The sequence below is a fragment of the Vespula pensylvanica genome, chromosome 5 (assembly GCF_014466175.1).
Source record: "Vespula pensylvanica isolate Volc-1 chromosome 5, ASM1446617v1, whole genome shotgun sequence".
NCBI classification, from domain to species: Eukaryota; Metazoa; Arthropoda; class Insecta; order Hymenoptera; family Vespidae; genus Vespula; species Vespula pensylvanica.
The window spans coordinates 7,317,462-7,345,180 of record NC_057689.1 but is presented as its reverse complement, the minus strand read 5'-3'; the positions used below and the strand labels follow the sequence as shown (position 1 = coordinate 7,345,180).

Below are 27,719 nucleotides of genomic sequence, written 5' to 3'. Positions count from 1 at the left end.
GAGAGAGAGAGAGAGAGAGAGAGAGAATTCCGGAAACTTGTTAGGAAATATAAAGGAAGAGAGAAAGACGAGCTTGACTGAAGATATTATCCTTAGCTCTCGCCTCGTTTAAGTCGGCCATCCATCCATCTTTGTCTAACGCAATGACGATCCAATCATTGAAATTCTCGAGTTTAACTTCGGAGAGAACAGCTCACTATATTTCGCACACCAGCCTGAGGAGTCCCACAGGAGAAATCGATTTTCGGTACGTCGGTGAACTCGTAGTTACGATACGTACCACCAGGCAACCCCTTTCCAGATCAATCTACCCTATTCTGGACAGGCATCTAACTCGCTAGCGCACCTACACCGTGTTCCGTTAATTCGTTGCCTAATGAGTCACTTGTCCATCCCTCTCTATCTTCTCTCCGTCTCTCTCTCTCTCTCTCTCTTTCTCTGACACACACCCACACACACGCACTCTTTCTTTCTCTGCCTCACTCGGAAGACGATACTCTGTCGGTCATTGTTCCAGACAAGTTCCTAATTCCTCAACTAATCTTCACCCATCTTGAAATCCGCAAATACGAGAAGTAACAAAGATTGTAACATTTTCCTAAAAGAAAGATGAAGAAAAAAAAGAAAGAAAGAAAGAAAAAAAATAGAGAGAAAGAAAAAAAGAAGAAAGAAAGAATATCGAAAAATTGGATAAGATCCATGAGAAAATGATTCTTTATTCGATAAAGCTCCGATTTCCTCGCTCTAGGTAAAGTCTTGTAAATGTCGATTTAATTTGGCGAGCATCCCGAACGAATTACGAGATCCGAGTAGCTTTCTTTTTTTTCTCCACTCTCTTCGAGCTTTCGCTAAGACTCCATACCATCTACCAGCACCACCATCACTACGACACCGTAAGAAAAATTCTCTTTTCGATATCTCGAATTTTATCGACTTTTCTCGCTCAAGCGAAAGATGCCAGAGAATCGGTTCGTAAAAATTAAAGGGTAACTCCCTCTCTCTCTCTTCCTCTCTCTCTCTCTCTCTCTCTTTCCGTTCGCCTGTTCTAACTTCTTTTTCACCGAGTTTCTTTTTTGATTTTATTTTTTTCTCTTTCTTTCTTTCCTTTTTTTTCTTTTTAATCTTCTCCGTGATCCTTTAACGAGATATTTACATACGCCGTGAATTAGGCAACTGAGAGAATAACGAGTCTACGTGGACAGAAAGGAAGGAGCGAAGTTGGTTGAATTTTGAATTTGAAAGAGAAAAAAGAGAAGAAGAGAGAGAAAAGGGTGGATAAAAGAGAGAAAAGATATAACAAATAAAAAGAGTATCTTCGTACAACGGAACGTGAAATATGAGATCGGTGGAAGGACAAGAATAGCTTTCCCTCGTTCGGTGGTTGCTCATACGGATTTTTCTATCGTAGTAAGATGGCTAACTTGTTACCGTTATTGCTATCGATTTATATCGTCCGAAGTATTCACGATTCCGTGAAAAGATCGTGTTCTTCTTCATAGCTCTACAATTCCTTTCTCCTTCTCCATCCATTCATTTACTTTATTTAACAAAATTTTATTTAACACAAAGTTACCCTACACACAACTCTCTCTCTTTTTTTCTCTCTTTCTCTTTCTCTATCTCTTTCATCTTTTCTCTCGAAATTATAAGTTTTTTATATATATTTGAATTTTTCTCTACTTTACTTTTTGCTTTTATTTAGAAAATATTCTTCCAACTCATATATTGTTGTTTTTGATTAAAAAAGAAAAAAAAAAGAAAGAAAATGAAAAAATTCTAGCGTCATCACTCAGTTATTAAAAATTAAAAATGTTATAAATAAATTGTATTTACTTAAATTGAAAAGCACGATGCTGACACGAGCGAATAGAAAGGGTCCATTACAAAATGGGTACTAAAGTCGCTCACACTCGCACGTTTTTCTTATGGCGAGAGAAGGAGAGAAAAGATAAAGAAAAGGAAGAAAGATCTATCAGCTCGAAAGGTCAGAAAAGTGCAGAAGTGCAGGTCAGAGAGTGCAGGAGCATAAATCGGTGGATAGCGAATTATATGTTCGGTGGAAAATGGATAAATGGAAGACTAAAATAGAGAGAAAGAGAGTAACCCAAAGACGAAGATAGAAAAAAAGAGATAAATAGGGAGAATGGTAGCTGACCTGAAAAAAAGAAAGAAGAAAAAAAAATAAAAAGGATACTCCCGTATTTCATCGAGCGTGGAAACTGACAAACTCGTTTGAAAAGATATGCAGCGGCAAGTATAGCTCAGACCCGAGGAAATCCACTCGATCGCGAATACATTGGCAATGGGAAGCACGTTTGCCAACGGAAGTACGCTTTTCTTCGTTTAACCGGTTCGAATAAACTTTTATTTTTCTTTCTTTTTCTCTCTTCCTCTCTCTCTCTCTCTTTCTCTCTACATATATATATATATATATATATATATATATATATATATATATCCTTGTTTCTTTTTTCCTATTCTTATTCGTGGTTACCATTCTTGAATAACGTCGAGTATCTATAATCGAATATCGTTCGACAACTTTAACAACATCTCGATTCTTATGATTCATCGTGAATATATAATTCATTCATAAATTTCTTGAAAATCATATTATCTTATCTTGTCTCGATCGAGAAATGAAAATAATTGCGCTCATACGACTTATATTCGTTGTTAGGAACATTGAATAAGAAAAAGAAAATAGAGCGAGAGAGAAAAAAAATATAGCCAAGGTTTGTCCTTCTCTTTCACTTTTTGTTCTATTATAAAGTACTTGCAAATCAAAATAAATATCGTGAATAAAGTATAACTCGGTATCTCAGGAATCATTCAGTATATACGAAATGAAAAATTATTTTCCCCGAAGGAGATAACTTGTCCTCCCGTGTTCTCTTCTCCATCTCGGACTTCGGCGAAACGCGAGTCCGAGTAAAAAGTAATTTTCCATAAATAGAAAACGAACGAAACTAGGAAGGAAAAGTTTAACGCGAAATGGAATAAATAAAAAAAAAAAGAAAAGAAAAGAATTTCAATTTGCATTTAGCAACGAAGTGTCTACTTGATGTGTTTTTTATATTGTAATTTCTCTTCGATCCTTTTTGCCTTGTAAAACTTATTTAGAAGCTAAGCAAATCCTAGCGATCGAAAGTCAACTTGCGAATGTTGGAAACTAGAAGTTAAAATCGAAGTTAACGAGCGACGCGTGGACGACCATAATGGCTTTAATCTTCTGAGCCGGATTATGTAGCTTTTAATAGAACCCTGAATCTTCTAGAGAGAACTTTGCTAAAGAATTAAACGTATTACTGACTATCCCGATAAAATTCTCGAGTATTTGAACGTAAAGTATTCATGCTTGACCTCGTTAGAAAAATTTGCAAGATATTAGAAAGAAAAATGTGAAGAAGAAATCGAGATCGATTGAGGTACGATGATAAAAATGAAATTATTTCACGGAATTCTTGTTTTCCAAGGATCGAAGGGTGCCAAAACTTGTGCGTACGTAAGCAAAGTTTACGAGGCGTGTAAGGGAGACGACAAACTTGCTTGTCACGCTTCAGAAAACACCTATGTCTCTCTCTTCCTTTTGGATACGGAATCGACGAATAAAATCTTTATGGAAGAACCCAAATTTTGAAGGAAATGGATCTAACGGAGACGAACGATACCTCATAGAAATAGAAATGAGATATTTGAAATGAAAAAAATTACGAATCGTGGAAGAGTATAAAAATAAATAGATAGATAGATAGATAGATAAATAAACAAACAAATAAATAAATAAATAAATAAATAAACAAATAAAAATAAGGCAAAAAAATAAAACTGAAATTCATCCAACGATATAAATCAAATGAAAAATGGAGCGCTTCGATAATAGATTAAAATTGAATTGTTGAAATATATCCAATCCTTCGATAATCCGATTTATGAGAGCCGACCGTGTAAATAATGAAAATAAAAAAAAAATAATAATAATAATGATAAAAAGAACGATCAATTTTGTACTACCGCGACAAAAAAAAAGAAAAATCAAATTAAATCAAATCAAATCCTTCATTATTTTTCTTTTCTATCCAAAATTCGTGTTCCAATCAACGTTGACACGTACCTGTAAAGAGTCTGGCAATAAGCACGTGTCGTTGGTTTGTTGATGATGATCGATAGCAAAATTAGATGAAACGTCGGAAGAGATGCCGCATCTTCCTGGTCCATTCGCAACAGCTCTCCCATAGCGAGCGAGCGCGACCGATATCGTCGTGCCGGGTGGACACTTGAGCGTCATCGTTTCCTCGTCGCAGGCTGCACGCTGATAGGTCTTCAGGGTGCCTGCCAACAGGGCTGTTACGTTATAAAGAACGATCGTCGTCGATGTAAAAGAGACGAAAAAGTGAAAACGAAAATGAAATGATTAACAAAAAGAAAAAAGGAAACGGGAAAAAGAAACGCGAAGGAGATAAATAAAGCAATATAAAACACAGGAAGGAAGAGGTAAAAGGATTGAAAGGTATAGAAAAGAGATAAATAAATAGAAAGATAGACGGGGAGTGTCGAAAGGTAAAAAAAAAAAAAAAATAAAGGAGAAGAAAAAAAGACGAAATCAGGCGGCCACGTAAAAAAGAAGAATAGATACGACGTGGATAGATAGAAATAAAAATAAAAAAAAAGAAAATAGAAAGGAAAAGAGAAAGAAAGGAAGAAAGAAAGAAAAGAAAAAAAAAAACAAGAAAGTAGATATATCAAGTGAGAGAAGACAATGAAGAGAGATCGATGGATAGACATAGATTCGAAAAGAGTGAGTATGAGAGAGAAAGAGTGAGTATCGAAGACCGATCGACGAGCCGTAGAGTGCCGTCGCCGCAACGGCGATCGATTCAAGGGGATTCGGGGTAATTAACGAGTGGATCAATCGGGATTGGTTCGCGAGACAAGAGGAGGATGAGAGAACGAAAGAGAGAGAGAGAGAGAGAGAGAGAGAAAAGAGGGATGGGGTGTATCGATGACACGGATTCAGCCGCGAAAGCACCGTCGTTTCGTTTGCACGCGATACATCGGCGTATCCGATGAGAGGGGTTGTGAAGCACAGAGGTTGGTGGCGGAGATGGTGGTAGTGGTAGTAGTGATAGTGGTGGTGGTATAGAACGAGAGAGAACGAAGAGAGAGAGAGAGAGAGAGAGAGAGAGAGAGAGAGAGAGAGAGTGTGTGAGACAGACAGAGTGTGTGGGACGACACGAGTAGACGTCATTTGTGGGATTTAGTGCGGAGAGCGTCCACGGCAGTTCGGCACGATCGAGTTTGCATACGGAACCGCGGCCGTTTCGGCATACATGCGAAATTGACGGGTGTGGTGCCGATAGGAAAAACGAGGTTTTGGTTTAAAGAGAGAAGACATATGTAAACGTCGTAAGTAAGTTTTCATCGTTTAAAATGTTTCCATATGGGTAGAGAGAAAGGCGTAAACGATTAATAATAAGCGAATGATTACGTATGCGTCAAAGAGGTTGATATAAGTGTATAGTGTTTCACCGTCACCAAAGGTAATTAGTGTGATATCAACGATGCCCAAGGTAACCATCACCGGGTTTCAGTCAGCCAGGATTCAGCGATCGATCATCAGTCAGCCATTGATATCATCCCAAGTGTATGGAAGAGAGTAACATGGAAAAAAGAAAAAAAGAAAGAGAGATTGTTAGTTATATGTATGATATAATGATTATTACAATGATGTAAAATTTAAAGCAAGCGATTTACTTTTACAACGATATCAACGATAACGATCCTATCTTATTAGATATCTTCACTTTGTTCGACCTCATTGGTTAACGATTCGTACCTGTGAAAAAGAATCGCGGAGAGAATGAACGAGAAAGGCCAAGAACCTTCAAACTGAACGAATCTCAAAAGGATCTTCGTCTTTATTAACGCGAAAGGAAAAGGGGAGTCTTTGTTCGTTACAGAGAATTCGCTCGTTTACTGGGTCAGCTCCGGTGTGACTCAAACGCTAAAGAGATAATGACCGACTACGGATTAAGATGGACTATGTTGGATTTTTTTTCAAATATTAGATTCTGTACGATACGAGTATAGTGTGGCACATGACACGTGATCATAAATTATATAAACATACAATAATGAATGTAAAAGATCACACTAAAAGAAAGAAGAGAAATTAATGTTTAATAAATACGAAAAGAATATTCCATGCATTTTCGTTTTTTCGAATTTCACATTGTCCTTGGATCTTCGTTAATCTTTCGAATACTTTCATTGCAATTTCTTCGTGTAGAAATAATATCATTCGTGTTCAACGAAATCGTAGTTCTTATCGCTTAATTGCTTCCGAACGAATCGAGAATACTTTTAAATGACCAGTTGATTAGTCTCGAACCGTTCGATATCTCAATTCGTTTTCTATTTCTTGAACAAAAAGAGCAAGTTACGATCAGGTTACGAAGTCTTTTTACGGAGCACTGTTGAAGACTAAATAAAATTGTTCAATAGTTGACACATAACCGATGAGAAAAAGAATTCGACGAGTTTTCAAGAGTATAAAACTCTGACAATGAACGGACTTATTCGCGGATAATAGATTTGAAACATGTAATTACGCGTTCATATTTCATACATGCTGTTTTAAAGATATTTCATGAAACATATATCTCAATCTTATATAAGCAGATCAAATTAATTATTACAGGCGAATAAAAATTATTTAAAAAATTATTTCAAATCTCTCGTTCTACTGCTACCAACAAAAACAACGAATAAATAAGTCTACGTTTTCGATAAAAACAATTTAAAATTATCAACGATAAAAGACTCGTAATCCGATTACATTCAAAGCGTATCGTTCTTCCTGTATTATTTAATTATTGTTTAATGTTAATCGAATTATTGCAAGAGCAGTTATAAAAATGAATTAAACGAGGAAAATATTCTCCGATATAATTGTAAAGTTTATTAACGATAGAATAAAAATTACAACGACTCTTTCTCGATTCCCATTCATAATATGTATTTTATTAATTATCTTTTGAAGCATACAAAGTACATAGAATTCATCGTGCTTTTGAAAAAGTCCGTGCGATTCGATCGACATTCTCGTCTTGTTAATTCTCATTTCTCGATGTATATCGAAGACAAAGTTCGAGTTAATAAACTCAACTATTCGCCGAACTTTCGAAGCTTCGATCGATTTTTTTTTTTCTTTAATCTACAAATTTGCGGTTCTTGTTCACGTTCCTTCGAGCAAAATCGTCAGGATATTGTTAAAAAGGAATAGATATAGATCAAAAGGAAAAGAGAAGAGAAGACGGAATTAGAACGGTATATTCCAGTGTTTGTTCAGCTGCTACGATCTTATGAGCTCGATTTCCGTTTAATCAAGATAAACGTTATATTTACGAAAGATATATTCTAATATCTTTTCATCTTACTCGTAAATAAATATATATTATAATTTAACTTCATTATTGTAATCTTAATTCGCAAAAGGATAAATATTTTAACTTATTTGCTAGGTGAATGATTACGAATAAGAAACAAATATTAGATATACTTAAGAAGATGTTAGATAAAAGTATCAAAGAAGGATATAAAAGGTAATAAAAAGAAAAAAAAAAAAAGAAAGAAAAATAGATAAAAAGGGAGAGAGAAAGAGAGAAAGAAAATTTTCTCGATAAAACAAAGTAAGAAGCTAAGATTCTTTAAAAGTCCTTTCGTTTGGATACAAAGGCGTGGACGGGTTTACAGATGACGATGGCTCTGAGTTAGTTCACCGGTAAGTTAATCCGAGTTCAAAGGGCACTCGAAACGGAAGCTTACGAGGGGATTAAAGTGACGTCGTTCGGATCGATGTTACTGCGTCGAGAAGACCGATGTAAACTGGTAACCAAAAACGTTACGTAAACACACATACATACATTCATATATACAACATACATACATCACACATACACGTACGTACATACATATAATGGGGAATCGGAATAATTAAATGGAATAATTTGGAAGAATAATAGCATGGATTATCAAATAGGTAATAATAGTAGTGGTAGTAACAGTAACAGTAGTAGTAGAGTAGTAGTAATAGTTTAGTAGTAGTAGTAGTAGTAGTAGTAGCAATAGTAGTAGTAGTAGTAATAAAAAGGAACGGGAAATTCCGACGATAAAGGGCAACGATTCGCGACGAGATTTTCTCGGATTCCTCCGCAACGGAAAGCAAGTCCCGACCCGTTTATAAACGCGAGGAAGGTAGTAATAGTGTGGTGGTGGGGATGGTTACTCTATAGTCCCCCACATACGAGGTTACCCATTCCTATTCGCCTTTCGCCATGGAACAACCGAAATCCGGAATCGTTGCCAAGTTTGGAAAAGTCTGTCGTTGCCGTCACCGAGGGCAGCGGTGTACACAACTTCGGCCATTTCCTCCTTCACGTTGTCTCTTCATGTTGTCTCTTCCCGTCGTCGTCGTTGTCGTCGTCGTCATCGTCGTCGTCGTCGTCATCGTCGTCGCCACCAATGAACCAAGCACTCAGACTTTTTTCCCGACACTATTATGGTTAACTAACGCGGCTACGAAGTGTTTTCGCATCGACCGACAGATTCGCTTAATATCGAAACGAACTAATATACCATACTGTATATATAGTAATATATATATATATATGTCTATGTATAGTTTTACGTCTGAGTGATGTACATGTGTTTGTAGATATTCATTCATATAATTTATGAATAAACGATAACTATAAATGTTTGAAAAATATTCGATAAATCATCCTCCATCCCGAAAATTCTCAATCCACGATTATACTTCATGCATACAATGTTATTAAATTTTGTTGTTTTTTTATTTCTCTTTCTTTTTTTAAAAGCAGTTAAAAAGAAAATACTAATCTCGTATTACGACAACCCCTTCTTGATTAGAAACGAATTAGTGTCTGAAATTCACGTTACGACGCGCGCACACTTTCGTAATTGCACTTTTGCGAATAAAATGGTTTATCCTATTTCATAATGGTGAAACTTTGCATACTGGTTAAAAGTGCTCAACATATATGACAGTAAGAACCGTGCGTTTGTCGAGATTTTACAAAAATTCCATTTACAGTACACGCAGTTTTAAAAGTTCGCGATTGAAACGACGAATATGCGTGGGATTATTGCGTTGCTTTTATTTCGCGATTACGTTGAAAGCTTAGCTTTTGAGGAAAAGATATTTTCGTGTATAAAAATGAACTTTACAAAAAATTTCGTAATATAATTGTAAAACGAACTTCTATAAACCCGATAATTAATTGTCTGATAATTATTTAATAATTTAGAAAAATCGATTTTAATTCGAAACATTTCAATTACTCGCAACAAGCCATGATAATATTAAAAATGTAGGTAAAATTAATTTGAACGAAAAATATTTGCTTTTAAATTAGCTATCTGGCGTTGACATGTTACATATTTTAAATATCGTTTATTATTTATATATATATATATATACATATATAGAGTAATAATAATTATAATATTAAATAATACATTATACATAGGAAACGAAAAGAAAAGATAAATTTTCGAAACATTGATAATATTCGTAAGAATATTTCTGATTTTCTTCTTTATGAGCCCAATTAATCTGTCAAATTTTATTCTACAATTCTGAAATAATCAGTATATATACATATATATAACATCCTCGGCTAGGATCAACAATGAAATCTTTCGTTGGGTAACAAGTCGAAACGACTTTTTTATCTCAGTCGGGCCGAACGAAGAAAATCCGGATAATAAAATTAATGGAGGAGACGTCTAAACCTAGGCTCTAAAAATAAAAAAAGAAAATAAAAAAGAATGTATAAAAATAAAAATAAACATAGCTACGGTAATCGTTTCTTTCTAACCTTTTTCCATTTTCTTTTGTTAAACCTAAAATCGTGCTGTAAACAGGAGACCTATTCTCTCTCTCTCTCTCTCTCTCTCTCTCTCTCTCTCCCTCTCTCTCTCTCTCTCTCTCTTTCTTTCTCTCTCCCTCTCTGTCACACACACCCCTACCCCTTTGGAGCTGACCAAACACTATAGGAAAAATTTGTCGAAGGACACAACGCATAAAGAATATAATTTCGTTACAGCGCACGATATTCCGGATAATTACATTTTTCCATAAAATACGTCTAGTTCCGCTCGTTAACGAACTTAATTGAACTGGACGGAACGTGTAACAAGGTTAACCTCGTAACATCTATGGTGTTCTTTTTTTTTCTTTTCTCTGAAACAATATCACCACTTACATTGATATTGTTTCCCTTTTATTCTCGCAATAAACGCAACATTTGCGTGACAAAACAAAAAAGTCTATCGAAAAAATTGATGCAATAGAAAAAAAAGAGAAGAAAAGAAAAGAACAAATAAATAAATAAATAAATAAATAAATAATTAATTAATTAATCGATCAATTAATTAACAAGACAATTGTACGCTTTGGAAAAAGTAGAGCGTTTGAGAAGGAACAGCCGCAGTTTGAATTTTCCGACGACGCCGACGAAACCGACGGCTAACGCGGTTTATAAATTGATTAAAACCGCTTGTAGAATAGAGTGAACAGGTAGAAGGGGGTGGAGGTATGGTGGTGGTGATGGAAGTGGGGGGGGGGGGAGATGATACTGAACGAAGAGGGTAAAAGAGGGATGCACCGATGCGCTTTATCGGTCCGTTGTTCGCCGGTCATAAAGTCCATTTAAAAAGCGATACGTGCGATACGGAGGACTCACCGGTGCGAAAAATAGAACGCGCGGACGTTCCGCATCGTCGAGATACCGTTGAGGTTTCTATAACGATTACGAAGCGTCACGCTTTTGCGAAGTTCGGTATAAGTACGTCATAAGAATAAAGCCGTCTGATAAACGAAAGGAACCAACCGCACCACGTTCGTCGATCCGATTTTATCCTTTAAAAAGCTTCGAGATTTCATTGATTTCGAATGAAATCGTGTCTCCCAATGGGAAGTCACGATTCCTTTTGCGTCTTTACGAGCTGCGACGAGTCGTACTCTATTCGCAGATCGAATTGGAAATTCGATTGTTGTTACCGAAGTAACGATCTTGAAATCCGACGTTAAGTCGTACTTACTTCTTGGTAGCGACGAGGGAACGGGAGATTTTCAATAACTACTTAAATCGAAAAAACGTTTATCGCGTCAATAATATCCATATTTTTTTATAGAAAACTGTTATTCGTAATGTTTATTATCGATAATATCGTTTACCGAGCTGTTAACAAATGGTTTTTATGTCTGTCATGAATTTTTCGTAAATCCTCGTTGTTATACGATATTTACAAATAACATTGAACGATTATATTTTTCATTATGATTTCTTTTTCCTTGATAAATATATACGCATCAAAATATTTGGTACGTATACGTAGACTCTATTGATCGGCATATAAACAATTTTTTTTTCTTTTTCCTTTTCTTTCTTTCTTCTTCTCTTCGTTCTTTTTTTTTTTTTTTGTTATTATCATTACTACTTACAGACGTAAGAATATTCGACGTATAATAAATTCTAAATGACGATATTTTGCGAGTAATATCTTTGTAATTTGAAGTCGTATATTGATTAAAAAAGACGATAAGACGAATTATTACGATATTTCGTAAACGCGTATCTATTTTGTATACGTATAATAAAATATTCGATAGTTTTTTACCTTTTTACGTCTGACTATTAATATTATTTTATATTAATAGCTATCGATATAAACACGTAGGTATATACAATTTACACAAAATATAGATCGATATACATATATAACGAAACCATTGGGTTTCAAAAACAACTTTGCCTCGTAGCTTTCGATTTCTTTCACCACTTTCAAGCCACATAAAATCATATTAAGCGAGAAATGTTATACAAAACGTGTTTATATAGGTATTATGAAACTGATCCGATTGAATTTACTTCTCGATTACAACTTAAATCGTCGAGCATAATTAAAATAACAATATCGGGAATTAATAATCCTACAACGTTATGAAATTATGAAAAAAAAAAGAGACAGAGAGAGAGAAAGAGAGAGAGAGAACAGAAAAATTCTCGCGTTCAAAGCCAGATTTACGAAAATCAAGTCGAGCGAATTTATATACCAGGTTGATGCAGTCGATATGATTCGACGTTCGATTCGGAAACAATGGAATCGTCGATTAAATCAAAAGATCGAAACGTCGATCACGATCGGGTGTACGGGCATCCCCTCGTTATTTTCAACGACTTGGCAATAACACAGACGGGTTTGTGATATTTCGCATAGTATTTCAACACCCAATAGCATGCTCGGAAAATTGTCAAAACTTTGTTGTTTATTTATCGATTTATCGAGGATCTCTCTCTCTTTCTTTCTCTCTCTCCCTCTTTTTCTCTCTTTTATCTTTTGTTCTTCTTTGTCCCTCCTGTATAAAAAAATAAAAAAATAAAAAAAGAATAATAATCCTTTCCATTCTGATGTACCTTTTAAGCGGTTATTACTTTTCGCCTAAAATCCAAGTTCTGAGAGGACTAACTAACTTCTCAAAGTTATATAGAAAGGCTTGAAATCTAAGCTTAATCAAAGCTCGCTCTTTTAAATTCCCTTTTTGACGTAATCCATTCTCTCTTTCTCTTTTTCCTTTCTATCTCTTTATTATAATAACTTTGAAGAGAGTCTTTTCAATCAAACGAGTCTCACTGACTTTTCTACTTCTCGTATCGTCGAACTAACTCTCCTTTTATCGTCTGAATGATCCGTAACAACGAATAGGATACATTAGATTCGATATCTCACGAAGACTGCCAATTATATTTTAATTCGATCTAAATTTTCCAAAAGAGGAAACTCGATGACTATCCCTTTTATTCGATTTATACATAACGTTTTATTCGTTCACGCTTCATTCTATTGCAAATTGAATTCATGCGAAATCCCTTATCGATTTTATCCGTTCCAATTCGTCATTTTGAGAGAACGAGTTTGAGGACTGTTATTCTAGTGTATTATAATATATAACGTATGCATATATATAAAATAAATTAAAAGAAAAAAAAAAAGAAAGAAATATTTACGACATAGATGTTATTATAATATATCGTTCAATCTTATTTAACTATTTACGATATTACGATTAACTATTTACTATATAGATGATATAAAAAAAAATTTACACCGGAACGCTCGCTTATTTATATATCTAATTATTGTACATCGAATACATATATCAAATATATGACCTAAAATATATATGTGTGTTCGAATAATCTCCAATTTCATTTCGATGCGAGGGAGTATATATTAAAGTATTCAAAGATCGATATTCGGATCCTATATGCTCCGTATAGAAAGTAAACATATGTAGAGGTAGCTTCGGAGGCGGATACTGCGACCAAGAGAAGTAGTCTCGAGCTTATGCGGTCGGTGCGTTCATCTGCAAAGTCGCGTCTCCCATGAGTCGGCATTAAATAACGAGCCAACGCGTACTTCGCTTTATATTAACGTATATAAGCAGTAACCGAGAGAGCACAAGGGCAACATGTTTCGCTTCGACTAGAGAACCTAGCTAGAGAACGTATGCGGAACGACGTGGATTCCGCAAGGTCCGTACGAATTAACGTCAACAGCTCGTTAATGCGAGAAGCGAGAAATGAGATTGATAAAATATTTCGATCTTGTCGATATACGTATGTAATTATGTATGTATATAAAATCGAAAAGAAACATAGTACATAATGTATGTGTATATATATATTTATATATATATATACACACACACACACACACACACATGAATATTATTCGTATACGTATAGGTATTTATGCTTCAATAGTTTTGCGTCCAAATGTTTGCGATAGAAACTAACGATAAATGAATTAATTACAATTTTAACAACCTTGTTAATGATACAATATAACGACTATATAATAATAATAATAATACTAATAATAATGATAATAATGATGATGATAATAATGATAATGATAGAATCAAGCAGTTCGTTACGATTTGGCGAGAGAAAAAAGTTATATCAAAATGTTACGCAGTTATTTTTCTATATATCGTTTGTATTTAATGTCACCTTGTGAACAAAAGAAAATGCGTAGTGTTATATATATCGCTTATACTATATATATATTGCTTCTAACGTGATAATGATGGTAATAATAATTAGTAGCATTATTAAAAATATTCGTAATAAAATAATAGTAATAAATGAATAACGTTAATAATATAATTACCCAGGAAACTGAAGTAAAGTCGATGTTCTATTTCTATTGTAGAAGAACGCTCTGTTTACACTCGGAGATCCTTCACGTACGACGACCAGAACAAGACTGCCGAGTAAACATATAAGTCATCGGTTTATATGTTCGATACCTGATATCCAAGATACAAGTCGACCTCGAAAAGTCTCAATAACACAAATGTTTTTCTAAACGTATCTATTATTTAGCGAATTAAAATTATTTTTAATAGATTATTACAATATTTTCATAAACGAATAACTAAATAATAAAAATAAATTTTTATTTTTAAATATCATTAACCCTCAAATACTCGTGAATTTTTTAAATCCTGATTTAGTTCGAATAAAACACGAAAGGATTGACATCGATCTTATTTGAAACGCGGCGAGTGCTACGAACGGAGAGGGTGCTTTACACCTCACAGCTTCTCTTCGATAGAAAATCTTGAGGACATGATCTATATAGGTGATAAAAGCGTGACGAGGAATATATTGCCAGAGAACGAAGCTGAAACGTAGGAGAACGTAAACGACAGATGGAGATGAATGTTGGAAAGCCATCCTTCTTTGTCGATTTCTTTTTTTTTTTTTTTCTTTCTTTCTTTTCCCACCCAATGAATAGAACAGAATATAATCTCGATTTCACCCTGTCTCTTTGTAAAATCTATATTATTTAATGAAAAAAAATAAAAAATAAAAAATACAGAAAAGAATTCTCTCTGATGGCTTTTAATCCCACCATATGGATAAAATGCATTACGTAAAAATAATTTAGATAGAAGTCATCTATTATGTTTCTTCGCATATTAAGATCGGTATACCGTATAACATTTGAATGTGACAACTCGTTTAGTTTATGAGAACACATGGTGCGTTCCATTATTCGAGACGACACACGGTAGAGGACTCTGAAGATAGAATGAAGAAGAGAGAGAGAGAGAGAGAAACAGAGAAAGGACCATGTGTTTGCTGCAAGATAAACGGATTAATATGATGAATGCGTATATATTATGATCATATGTATTCTACTCCTACTTATAAAGTGCTTTCTTATCTTACGAGAATTTTCACAGGGTGTTTGAAACATTGGAAGAATTTTCTTCGTTTTACCAACAACACTTTTCCTTCATTTTTAACGAAATCACTCAGTGCAAGTCGTGAAACGTAGGTAAGTGAATACATAAGTATAATAGTTAGACATGTATATGTAAACTGTTAGCAAAGACGTTGACACGTGTTATACACGTACTCCTCAACATTTCGCATAACTACTCCTTTTTCATCCACGAGAATCCTCGAGAAGTCACTGCGAGACAACTCGGTAAAAGTCGTTACGGAACTTTTCGTAATTTCCTTTCTTTTTCGTTTCGTTAGAGAAGAAAATAGAAGAAAATAATACAAAAGAGCCTGTCAGCGATTTATAAAGGAAAGAAAAAAAAATCTTAATAGAAGGAATGCATAAAAATGTAATTAACAGATTTTCCAAATGAAATTTTCGATATGACTGGTCGAAAAGTATAGAGACAGGAAAAGAAAAAGATATATATATATATATATATATATATATATATATGTATGTATATACACATAAATAAAGAGAGAAGGTAGTCGCATTAAACGACCCTGAGATATCCTCACGTTCGTGACAACGATGATACGCAATTTCAAGGGAAAATGGTTTCCTTCGAGAGAAATATCGCGTAGCTCGTGCACGCAAGGAAAATTACAAAGCCGCTTGGTTGGTCGTTCGTTCAGTCGCTCCTCTCGTTGTCCCTGTCATCGTCGTACGTACTCCTCTCATCGTTACTACAGTAAAAGAGAGATAGAGATAGAGACAGAGAGACACACACACAGAGAGACAAAGAGAAAGAGAGAGAGAGAGAGAGAGAGAGAGAGAGAGAAATGTCATGACGTTCATGGAAAACGAGCTTAGATAATGAAACGGCAATTAATGATAAAATTTAGGTCAGCAAAAGAAAAGCTAGAAGTTTCTCTCGCATATTTTCTTTAACATAGAAGAAAGAAAAATAGAAAGCGATATTTTAAACGATGGATAAAATAGGAAAGATTGAAAAATTTTTTCTTAAAGTAAACAGTACGTTGTAATACTTTGATACGGTCGACGGCACTGATTAAACTCCCTTCTATCGTGATACTATCGTGGAGGGAATTAACTTGAATTACACCTGTTACAATAGACGACTTGCCGAGGGTGAGTCTTGGACAAATACGTAACAAAAGGAAAAGTGAAAGAGAAAGAAAGAGAGAGAGAGAGAGGGAAAGGAATAGGGACGAACACGGTTAAAGAAGTAAGCGAGCGAGACGAAGGCTGGAAAGTCGTAAATAGGGGAACGAGAAGGGGAGAAAGAAGAAAGAGAAAGAAGAAATAGAAGAAGAAAGAAAAGAATAAAGGGGAGTGGGGGACTTAATTAAATTGTTTTTAAAGCACACCATTTACGCGAATGCTTCTATGAATATTAAAGTCCCGATTAATTAGTTTCTCGAAATGCGAGAAAACGTTCCTCTTCTCCACCTCCTTCCTTTCCTTCTCCTTTCCCTCCCACTCCTTCTTTTTTCCCTTTCTTTTCGCCGTTCGAGTCGTACTCCAAGGAAAACTTATTTTCGAACGACTTCGAAAGCGTTATGAGAAAGACGAGTTCCTTTTATCTTTCCTTTTCTCTCTTTTACATTGAGGAGGATGATTACGCCCACGATCTTAACCGTCACGAAATTCGCGAATTTCGGTAAAACGATCCGTTCCCCTTGATAAAAACTATATCTACCTACTACGTGGCCTCGTCATACGAGGTATCATTAAACGCCCACGTAGACCTATTAAATTTCCTCTCTTCGGTTTACACAGATACATATATGTAAGCATACACGCATGTCGTGAGATCGCATCACGAGGATCTTACCTCGTTTCGTTGCTACGTACACACCTATGTATGCAACAATATCTCGTCGAGATATATCGAGAATAACGATCGAATGCAAATTCGTCGATTATTATAATCGACCTGCGTATTCGCCGTTGTATCGATCGTTCCGAGTTTTACGTGAGCGAAAAAGAAAGAGAGAGAGAGAGAGAGAGAGAGAGAGAGAGAGAGAGAGAAAGAGAGAGTTCCCGAACATGTAATATCGTAACACGTCGCGTTTAATAAACTCCGGCTATTAATCATCGACGAGTTTACGAACTTTCCTCGATATTCGAGCTGGCGAATCGTCTTCGTAATCGCTGCGTCGTAATTATCGAACAACCGCCTCCGTGCCGCCTTTCTTTTATCCTTCTGATTGATGACATCCCGTAGTGACGCGTAAAGTGCAAAATTCTGCTTATCCTTTTGTTAACCGGCTCATCTAATAATCGGAAATCCCTTCATGGAAAATCATCTTACAAAGAGACAACTTTGTAACCGAGATAACGGTTTCATCGCTATCGATCCCTTGCAATGCAACATTGAAGCTTTTGTGATCGCTCGACTCTAAAGCTTAATATACACGTGTTTTTGATTAGCAATTTCGATCTTGAAATTGTATTAAGTTCGTTATCCAATGTAGTAAATATATATATATATATATATATATATATATATATATATATATATACGTGTGTGTGAATGTATATAAGGATGTATGTGTAGATTACATATTAATATTATTGACAGACTAATACGAAATTTCATCTTACGCATAGCATTCATAGTGCAATCTCATGGGATCACCTATATTAACATAACTGTAATTGTATAGACGGAATTAGAGAAATTTCAATTCAACTACCTTAACGCTTCGTCGAATCTCATTCAAGCATGGTCGTTCGGAGTATAACATAATTCAAGCATGTTGTGTAACGGAGAAGATTTCTGGATTATCAATTAAATTCCACGCTTGAACGGGTCGAACAGCAAACAGAACAAAAAAGAAAGAAAAAAAGAAAGAAAGAAAGAAAGAAAGAAAGAAAGAAAGAAAGAAAGAAAGAAAGAAAGAAAGATACAGAGAAAAAGAAAGAAAGAGTTAGATAAAAAGAAATCTCTAACGATGTGGAAACAGGATTCCGACACTCGCTTCGAATCTTCGATCGATAAACCAAACGAGACGTGGTGAAATTTCACAAGAAAAAAGTTAAAGAAAATAATCGTCCCGCCGAAGGGATTATTACGTTTTCCAACGTGCGTGGAAAAATAATCGTCCGTATAAAGAGGAGAGAAAAAAGAGATACAGAGAGACAGACAGAGACAGAGACAGAGACAGAGACATATATAGAAAGAAACGTGTCGAGGGCTGTAAAACGACGACGTTAGATGATAATGTATTCCAAGCGGAAGAACAATAACCCTGATAACGTATGGAGACACGGTCGGTCGTTGGAGTTAACTTTGAAACTCCTAGCTGCGTTGTCGCGGCCGCGGTTCTTGTGGTTTACGTCGTCCCTCTACCGCCGCAAGCGAATGCGAGCTCATGATTTATGCTAACGATAATTTACGAGCTTTTCTCTAACTTGTCGCGAAATCCGTGTCCTCTTGTAGGTCACGTCAAACGTTAAGGAGACGTTTTTGTGTTTAATCAAGAGGCCCGATTGTTTACAGAATGAGAAAGATAAAGAGACAAAGAGAAAGAGAGAAAGAGAGAAAGACAAAGAGAGTGAAAAAGAGAAAGAGAAAGAGAAAGAGAGAGAGAAACACTTTAGAAATTAAACGGATTATAATAAAGTTAAATACAAAGTTAAATATCAAATGGAATTTGAAGGATCAAGTTACAAACAACAGTTAAGTTTAATTATAAAGTATATCACTTAATAATAAACAGAAAGTGCAGTAGAATATATATATATATATATATATATATATATATATATATATTACTCCAGATATCGAGAAAACGAGACAGAGAAAGAGAGAAAGAGAGACATAAATGGATAGAAGAAAGATGGAGATACAGAGAAAGATAGTAGAAAGAAAAGAGAGTTGAGTACGCGGCAAGTTTCGGATTCGAATCGAGCGGGACGTAGGATAACACGAAAAAGCGATTACGGTAGCGCTTTAAAAGAGAGAAAATGCGTTGTCCTTGGAAATCTAGGACGAAAGTAGTAAGAGAAGAACGCATTCTAGTGACCACGAAGAGAGTTCATTCCTTTTCACGTCGTCGATCTTGAAGAAGAAGAAGGGTTGCAACGTTGAAAGATTTCCACTTCGTTCTTTTTATTTTCTCTTCCTCCTCTTTTTCTACCACTCCTCTCACTTTAAGACGAGCGTCGACATAAAGATCTTCGAAAGAGGTAAGGTACCTATTCTCGTTGAGATGGAAGAGGCAATAACGAGAACGTCGGACGCAGCGTCTGGACCATTTCCAAAATGATCTTCGAAACAAAAGCGAGAGAGGTGGAATACCGCGAATGGCGGTCAAATTCACGGAGGATTTCAAGGAGAAAGAGAGATAGAAAGATACCGAATCGACGATATCGCGTCGCCTTGATAAAGCGACGAAGAAATTCTCTTTAAGTCACGCGACCGACGTCATCTTGGATACTCTCCAAGCTATATATATATACTCACACACAAAACACAAATATACGTATATACACAAAATGTGTCACCTCATTCTCTTTCACGAGAGCTCTTTCTCCTTAAGGAATAATAATACGATAAGCGAAACGAGCTCCACCACAGGGACGATTTTTCATCGTTGGATTAAATAGATTAGCTTCTACCTCGCTTTCTCTCTCTCTCTCTCTCTCTCTCTCTCTCTCTCTCTCTCTCTCTCTCTCTCTCGCTCTCCTTCTCTCTATTTCTGTTTCTCTCTTTTATAGAGATGAAATTCAACGCAGTTTTCGCGACGTGATCGACATTTCGCGTACACCACGAAGTTGGTTCACCGAGCGCCCACGTTTAACCGAGATATACTGTAAATGAAATTGTAATTGAAACGTCAACGGCTTTGGTCTCTAATAAAAATTCTATGCACTTGATGCTTTGTTACTGAATGTGCGTGTGCGCGTGCGGCACGATATTCTTTTTTAGCGGATTTTCTTTTTTCTTTCTTTTTACTTTTCGTATTTTCGCCCACATTTTCTTTCTTTATCCCTCTATAACTATCTTTCTTTTCTACAACAGATACAATTTCCTTTTCATTGTGTTCAAATGACTAGAAACATAGCGACTGTCTTTCTTCTCTTGTAATTTTATTATTATTATCATTATTACTATTATTAATTTACGTTCTCTCGTTATAAGACGTCCATGATTTCAGAAAACTGTCGTGGCTTTATTAAACGAACAATGCACCGATATCAGACGAAGAAGCTTTTATTAACGTTTATCAAGTACATGCAGCTAGTTTAAATGAGATGAATACAAAGATTTTGTCATTTTCCCTGATAAAGTAAAATCTTAATTATGTCGATGTATATATATATATATATATATATATATATATATATATATATATATATATATACGTATGTTGAAGAACATGACGTCGCATAATAGCGTACGTGGTACGTCAAGATACGAGAAATTTCCTGAAGGAAATGGGAATCGAGTCTGAGAAGTGAGAAGAAGAGAGAGAGAGAGAGAGAGAGAGAGAGAAATAGATAGAAGGAGGAATAGTCAAGAAGCGCGTGACAAACGCGTGCACGTACGCATAGAAATTCGTACGCGTCTATTCTATGATCCTTGTGTCATCGAATATCTTCTGTGGATTCGCTTTGCACGAACGAATAATCTGTTCAAGCAAAGTGCCTATTTTCTTTATAAGAAGGATTATAATTAAACGTAGAGAGACATTACGCATTAAGCGATAGTATTCTACATGAACATTCTATCTACGTGATTCTATGTTCTATCATGTGATCTTCCATTTTAATGAATCCACAGTAACATTGAAAATCGTTAGATTAAAATCTTTCAAAATATTCCCAAAAGATTATTATCAAATATCGTGTGATATTTTATAACACATACTGCCCTTCGAAATATCTATTTTAACAACCCATGTTGTTAAAAACAAATTTAACTACCAATACATCGTGTATCGATTGAAATTAAACAGCCCATGTTTATTTATTTATATATATATATGTATATATATATATATATATATATATATATATGTACGTGTGTGTGAGTATGTGTTATCTATCGAAAGCACCTAAACGGAGAAAATTTAGAGATAATTCGAATACTCACTCGAGTTTCGAAAGTATCGAACGAATGGAAATCGAGAGAGATGAAATTAGAATATAAATGCGAATTCGATCGTTCGATGTGTCGAATATACCATCGAAATTGTCGATGTAAATAGAGAGAAAGAAGAAAGATATGGAGGAAGAGGAGGAGGAAGAGAGAAATCCAAGAAAATTTAACGACTCCTTTGAGAGGACCGTTTTTAGATAAGTTTTATCGTGTAAGGAGTTTAAAGAGAAGGAGGATGAGGAGGATGAGGAAGAAGAAGAGGTAGAAAAGGAGGAGAAGATGGAGGAGGAAGAAGAAAAGAAAAAGTTCGCCGTCTGACAGATGTTGAAATCGACATGCACAATTGACACTGGAGTAAGGGAGAGAAAGAGAGAGAGAGAGAGAAAAATCTTTCCTAACGTATTGAATGCGATCGGTTCGACGTGCCCGAACCAAATGGTCTTGGATGGTTAAATCGTACAGCTTATTACTCCAAATTCTATGTCGACGAAGAATTACGAGCCAATAAAAATGTCACGGATAAAACGCTATATCTACGTGAGCGATTTTAAAGAACTTTTCGAAAATTGAAGTAAATCAGACAGGAAATGAACGAGAGACAAAGAAAGATAGATAGCGAGAAAGAGAGAAAGAAAGAGAAAGAAAGAGAAAATAAACAAACAAGTAAGTATATACCTGCAAAATAAAATTTAAATTGATCATTTCGAGTTGAAGTAAGTCGGGATAGAAAAGTTTATTCGTCGATACTTTATACGATCTATTGAAAAAGAGATTGAAAACTTAAATTGAATTAATATATATGTTATATGACTATCTATTTCTTACATATATTTATACAAAAGAAAAGAGAGAGAGAGAGAAAATGATAGGATAGAGTTCGATTAAGACGAGAGGATAAACGAGAAAAAATCTAAAATATTAAAGTCGGAATGAGTATGAACTTGTTAAATATAATAAATAAAAATTGAAAAAGGATCGATAGCTTTATGGATCCTTCAAGAAAAGATAGATAAAAATTCATCTTTTCTCCAACTGGATAAACCATATCTCTACGGCTTATTGTACGAAGAACCATTTTGGCACCGGTCCACGATGCACGTTGAACTCCGGAAAACTTAAAGTTAACCGAAACAGTGACTCAAAATAGACCTTCGCCACGTGGCAAGAACGAAGAACAAGAAGAAGAAGAAGAAGTTGAAGGAAAAGCAAGTTCGCGGACAAGACGTGTTCACGCTAGAAAGCTGATCTCTCCTGCTCTCCCTCTCCCTCTCTCTCTCTCTCTCTCTCTTTCTTTCTATCTATCTATCTATCTCTCTCTATCTTTCTTACTCTCTTACTTACTCTTCGGATGCACTTGGAAGAGTTTAAACGATTCGAGCGTTCTGAAACGAGTTTCATCGAGTGCCGTCGATGGAATGTGAATGAGCGATACTCCGGGAGAAACGTGACGCCCGTCGAGCCTTAATCGAGTTTTCCAACGTCTTCTAGTTCGATAAGGAATTCCGGCTTACCGGGTGTTTAATGAAACTCTCCTTCCTCCAAAGTCAATCTCCCCGTTCTGTACGACCCATTACCATCAGGAAGACAAGCATTTATTTTTTTCCATGAGAAACTATTCCTTCGATAGACCTAATATATCAACAAACTGATGGACATACAAATATGATACAAATATATAAATACATAGGCTAGGTATTACGTAAAACATAGTTCTAAATCATCGAAATCCCAAATTACGAGCTCCGAAAATGTCCAACCTTATCGATACCAAAACAGCAGAATAATTGGAGAATATCGCTAGATATACAATGCAATGGTATAACCTCTCGCATACATAGCAGAAACGTACCTAGTTTGTTAATACAAGGGAGAGAAAATCCGACTCTTTATCATCATATTCAAAATTGCATGCTCTCTTTCTCTCTCCCTCTTTCTCTCTCTCTCTCTCTCTCTCTCTCTCTCTCTCTTTCTCTCTCGTATAACTCATACGAGTAAATACAATAGGGACACAAGTTGTACGCATCTCTATATAACGAGAGAGCAACGAAAAGAGAGTAAAAGAGAAAGAGAGAGAAAGAGATAGAAATAGAACTGGCTTTTGGTACGCGAGCTGATAAACGTTGCCCGTTAAATTGGGGCGTCATCCTGTCAAAGCCGACCCGAAGAAAATCCCATTTATTATGTCGCAGTCAAAATTGTAACGCGCCGTTTACAAAACGTTTGAAAAATATTACCAAGCGATTCAAAACGTGATTCATCCCCCGTGACGGAAACGATATGTCCTATACGTTACGCACAAACTTTTTAATGAAAGAACGAAATGTTTGATTTGTCGATTATTACGCGATTCCTATCCCATTTACGAAATGAACTTAAACTTTCAGTATTCGATCAGAACTTCGAAGCTGATCCTCGGTTGACAAAGACGAATTCGAATTTCAGTGGATGGTCTTTGCCGATTAAATTCATTTCAAATGCTACATATATTCGCCGTATATTCGCCGTGGGAAACTGAAAATTCATAGCAAGCCGGTTACACGACAGATAAAGGATAAAGAAAAAAAAACAGAGAAGACAGAGAGAGAGAGAGAGAGAGAGAGAGAGAGAGAGAGAGAGAAAAGATAATAGAACAACGTTATAAAATGAGAAAAAACTTCGATACTTTTTATACCGATTATTAATTAATACACTTCGTTGATATTTTTTTTCCCCTAGCAACGATAAAAGCCATCAACCACGAAATAAATTTCTATTGGCCAGTATACTTTTGTACTTCTTTTTTTCTATCCCCATGTTCCATCTACTAACCACCCTCTTTCTCCCCTCCCCTCCGGCTCTCTATCTATCTCGCTTTTTTAATCATGAACGTTGGTATGTTGTCGATACGACCAATTTCTAGTCTCAAAAATATAGACAGCGTGTTCGCAAATAGTCGAACTGCCGCTTCAAGTCGTAGGAAAATATTTTAGATAGAGAATTTTTTTGTTATCGGGCAAATGCCTTCGAAATAATAATTGATATAACGTTTACTTTTGCCTATGGTTATTTGATTGGTAAATAAATTTTAATAAGAACATCGCACCGTTCATTTCTCTCGTGTTTTTAATTTCTTTTTATTTGTTTTATCTTTTTCTTTTTTCTTTTTTTTTTTTTTTAAATTTTTTCGTCAACATATCTTCCTCTTCTACAATGTTAATAATGAAAAACAGAAAAGGAAAATAAAAGAAGAAAAAACAGAAAAACAGAAATAAAAGAAAAATAACAAAAAGAGAGAGAGAGAGAGAGAGAGAGAAAGAGAGAAATATAAATTGGAAAATGATTTCTAGTGAATGCATCGAAGAGTACTTTTCTCAAGAGAAATCATCACGATATTTCTTTTCACTGCGTGTTCCTATACACGAGTATGTTTTCTTCGAATCCGTATCAGATTCGACTAACTCGTTCGTCGATCGGAATGAGCCGATTGAACCGATTGAATCAATTAAACCTCGTTGAACGAACGACGCTCCCTGTAATTCTGTAATTTTAATTGAACGCTAACAACGGCTAAAACAATTAAGCTTAATTCCATTGGCGATCGAAAATTCGAATTTAAAATGAAACGAAAGCATTACGGTACTGTGTTACCCAGGGAAATTAGCCACGTTCATAAGCGGAACATTACGCTTGCACAATGTCCGCTCGTATAACCATAGTTCGGGGGCGTTCATTCAAACGACTTCTCGCTGCCAGCTGAGAATTCTGCCGTGTTAAAGAAAACTTCGCTGTTGGAGAGCAACCAACCATTTTAGATATTATACAAAAAAGGATGAAAAAAGGGTTTTCTGTTTTTCTCCATCGCTTCGCTTAAACATTTCGTTCTAACCGATATACAGAAACCTATTACAATCCTATATTTTTTTATTTTATCTATTTGTTTCATTGCTTTTAAAAATGATTCGACGATTCGACGAAAGATGAATCTTTTTTCTAATATTAAATAAAATACATTTGCATCGATCTCGTGACGAAACTAAAAAAAAAAAAAAAAATATCTTTCCTTCAAGAAACTTAAAAAAAAAAGAAGAGAGAAAAGAAAGGAAAAAGAAAAAGAAAATGTTTAAAGAGTAATCAAAAAAGGGTGAACGCATTGAAGTGCTTCTTGAATTTCGTAAGAAAGAATCGAAGTGCAGCACCACCTGGTACAACGCATCTTCGGCATTCCAGTAGAACGACGTGCAGTATTCCTCCTTGTGCATCCCTTGTCCTCGTTTTCTCTAGCGCTTCTTCTTCTATCGTCGCGAATGTCGTTTTGCCCGAACAGAAATAATCTCGAAAGAGAGAAAAAGAAATATAAAGAGAAAGAGCGAAAGAGAAGCGCAAGCAAAAGGTCAGACAAAAACGGCCCGTCCAAAAACACTCTCATCCTTTTATTGTCTTGAAAATATTCGTGCTATTTTGGGGAACATCGAAATTCCAGGAGGATAGGAATACCACCACAGATAGATAGGAAACGATGGGGCAGAGATGAGAAAGAGAAGAAAGGAAGAAAGGAGGAAGAGAGGGAGGGAGGGAGGGAGGGAGGAAAGGGAAAAAAGGAACAAGCAAAATGGAGACCCTTTCGCGATGAAATCGACAGGAATGATAAGCGATTCTTTCCCGAATGAAAACGTTCGACGTTTTCCATTAGCAGCTGGGAATGGTACTCCAGAAGTAAAATTCAGATTGGTATCTCCTGTTCCTGGTGTAGATTAACGAGTCTCGATATTGCACGCGTATATTCCACGGATGATCAATTTCCAGGTGGCAATTAAAAATTGATGTCAATGAAACTATGAAGAGAGATCGATTGTCGCTACAAAATGATTTCTTCTTTCATATCTTTCGACGAAGATACGAGACGATTCGCGTTGTACAAACGTGGTTTAGTTAACACGTTGAATGCCACGTCTGGTGCTGACCGGTCATCTCTCCTCCCCCTTCCACCCACCGAGTCTGATGATCCATCGTGCGAATTTTCCATTGAGGCCGTTTATAATTATTTTATGATAAAATGAAACATGATCGTGAAATGCTACGTAATATTATCAGCTGTATATAATGTATTATCGCGTATAATGCAATTTTCTCTCATAACGCGAGATCTCGATGGTTGATCGCGAGGTCAACAATTTTCGATTCGTAAAAGAACACGCTGATATTAACTTGAAGTTATCAATCGTTCCTTTAAAAATGTTTTTCTAATATCAATTGTTGTTTTACTATTGTTATTATAAGACGGTAATAACAATAGGAAATAACAAATAATAAATGACACGAGTAAAAGATTATATCAATCGATCTGTTCTGATTTCAAAATATAAAATAATACTTTTTATTAGCCGAAATATTCAACATGGACATCCTCGACAGCCCATTAAAATTTTTTTTCGAATATTATTTATTACTATATGGTACATTTACTCTCGAGAATATTATAGTTGGATGTCGGGAAATAATGAAAAAAACATTTTTTAATTAACAATAATAATTATATGTTGCTACATTTATGGAACGTATTATATATTTACATTTTCGTCTTAATTTTCACTAATTATTTTTTTCGAGCTTATAAATATCATAACTCGTGTTTTATAGACGTATACACGCAAAAAAAAAATGCAATATGATAAACCATCCATGACCCATGCGACTTCAATGGAAAATCACATGAAAATAGCCCGGCATTAAACGTGTTAATTGCCTAAATTATGCTCTGGGTAAGCTTGTAGAGAATAGAGACTATTAGTATGAAATTTGGAAGGAAAATCGATGGTACGTAAGAGGACTTGACGGCTATCAAGAGAGACGGAGAGAAAGAGAGAGAAAGTAAAAGAGAGAGAGAGAGAGAGTAAGAGAGAAAATAAGAGAGAGAGAGAGAGAGAGAGAGAGAGAGAGAGAGAGAGAGAGAGAGTAAGAGAGAAACAACCATCAGGGACTTTGAGTTTGCCATCACGAGTACTTTCCGGGCGTATAATCGCACGTCGAAACGTAGCATGAGTAATGAAATTCAGCTTCGCCCGTGACATCAGTTCTTGCCTGCTTCATACACGTGGGTATAACCTACTTTTGTTTCGCTGACAAGCAAGTAGACGAAAAAAAAAAAATAAAAACGATATTTCTAAAAATTTTACACGACAAAATTGTTACTATCTAACAATCTCCTCTTAGAAACGAAAGTAAAAAAAAAAAAAAGAAAATTGGAATAAAAGAAAAAAATAACGAAAAAGAAAAAAGC

At 35.4% G+C, this 27,719-nt stretch overlaps 1 protein-coding gene across 9 annotated transcripts in view; it reads right to left on the bottom strand.

Moving 5' to 3' along the window:
* Positions 1 to 27,719, bottom strand: part of LOC122629608 (protein eva-1) — a 237,105-nt gene that overhangs the window by 44,597 nt on the left and 164,789 nt on the right. For 6 of the 9 annotated variants that reach the window (XR_006327308.1, XR_006327309.1, XM_043813198.1 and 3 more), the window contains one exon: positions 4,115 to 4,344. Coding sequence is in view for 7 of the 9 variants with exons in the window: in XM_043813195.1 (XP_043669130.1) it covers positions 4,115 to 4,344 (230 nt within the window). In the remaining 2 variants the exon portion in view is untranslated. Of the gene's footprint in view, positions 1 to 4,114; positions 4,345 to 14,262; positions 14,507 to 27,719 lie in introns of those variants that run through there. The other 3 variants (XM_043813200.1, XM_043813199.1, XM_043813196.1) reach the window with 3 other exon arrangements.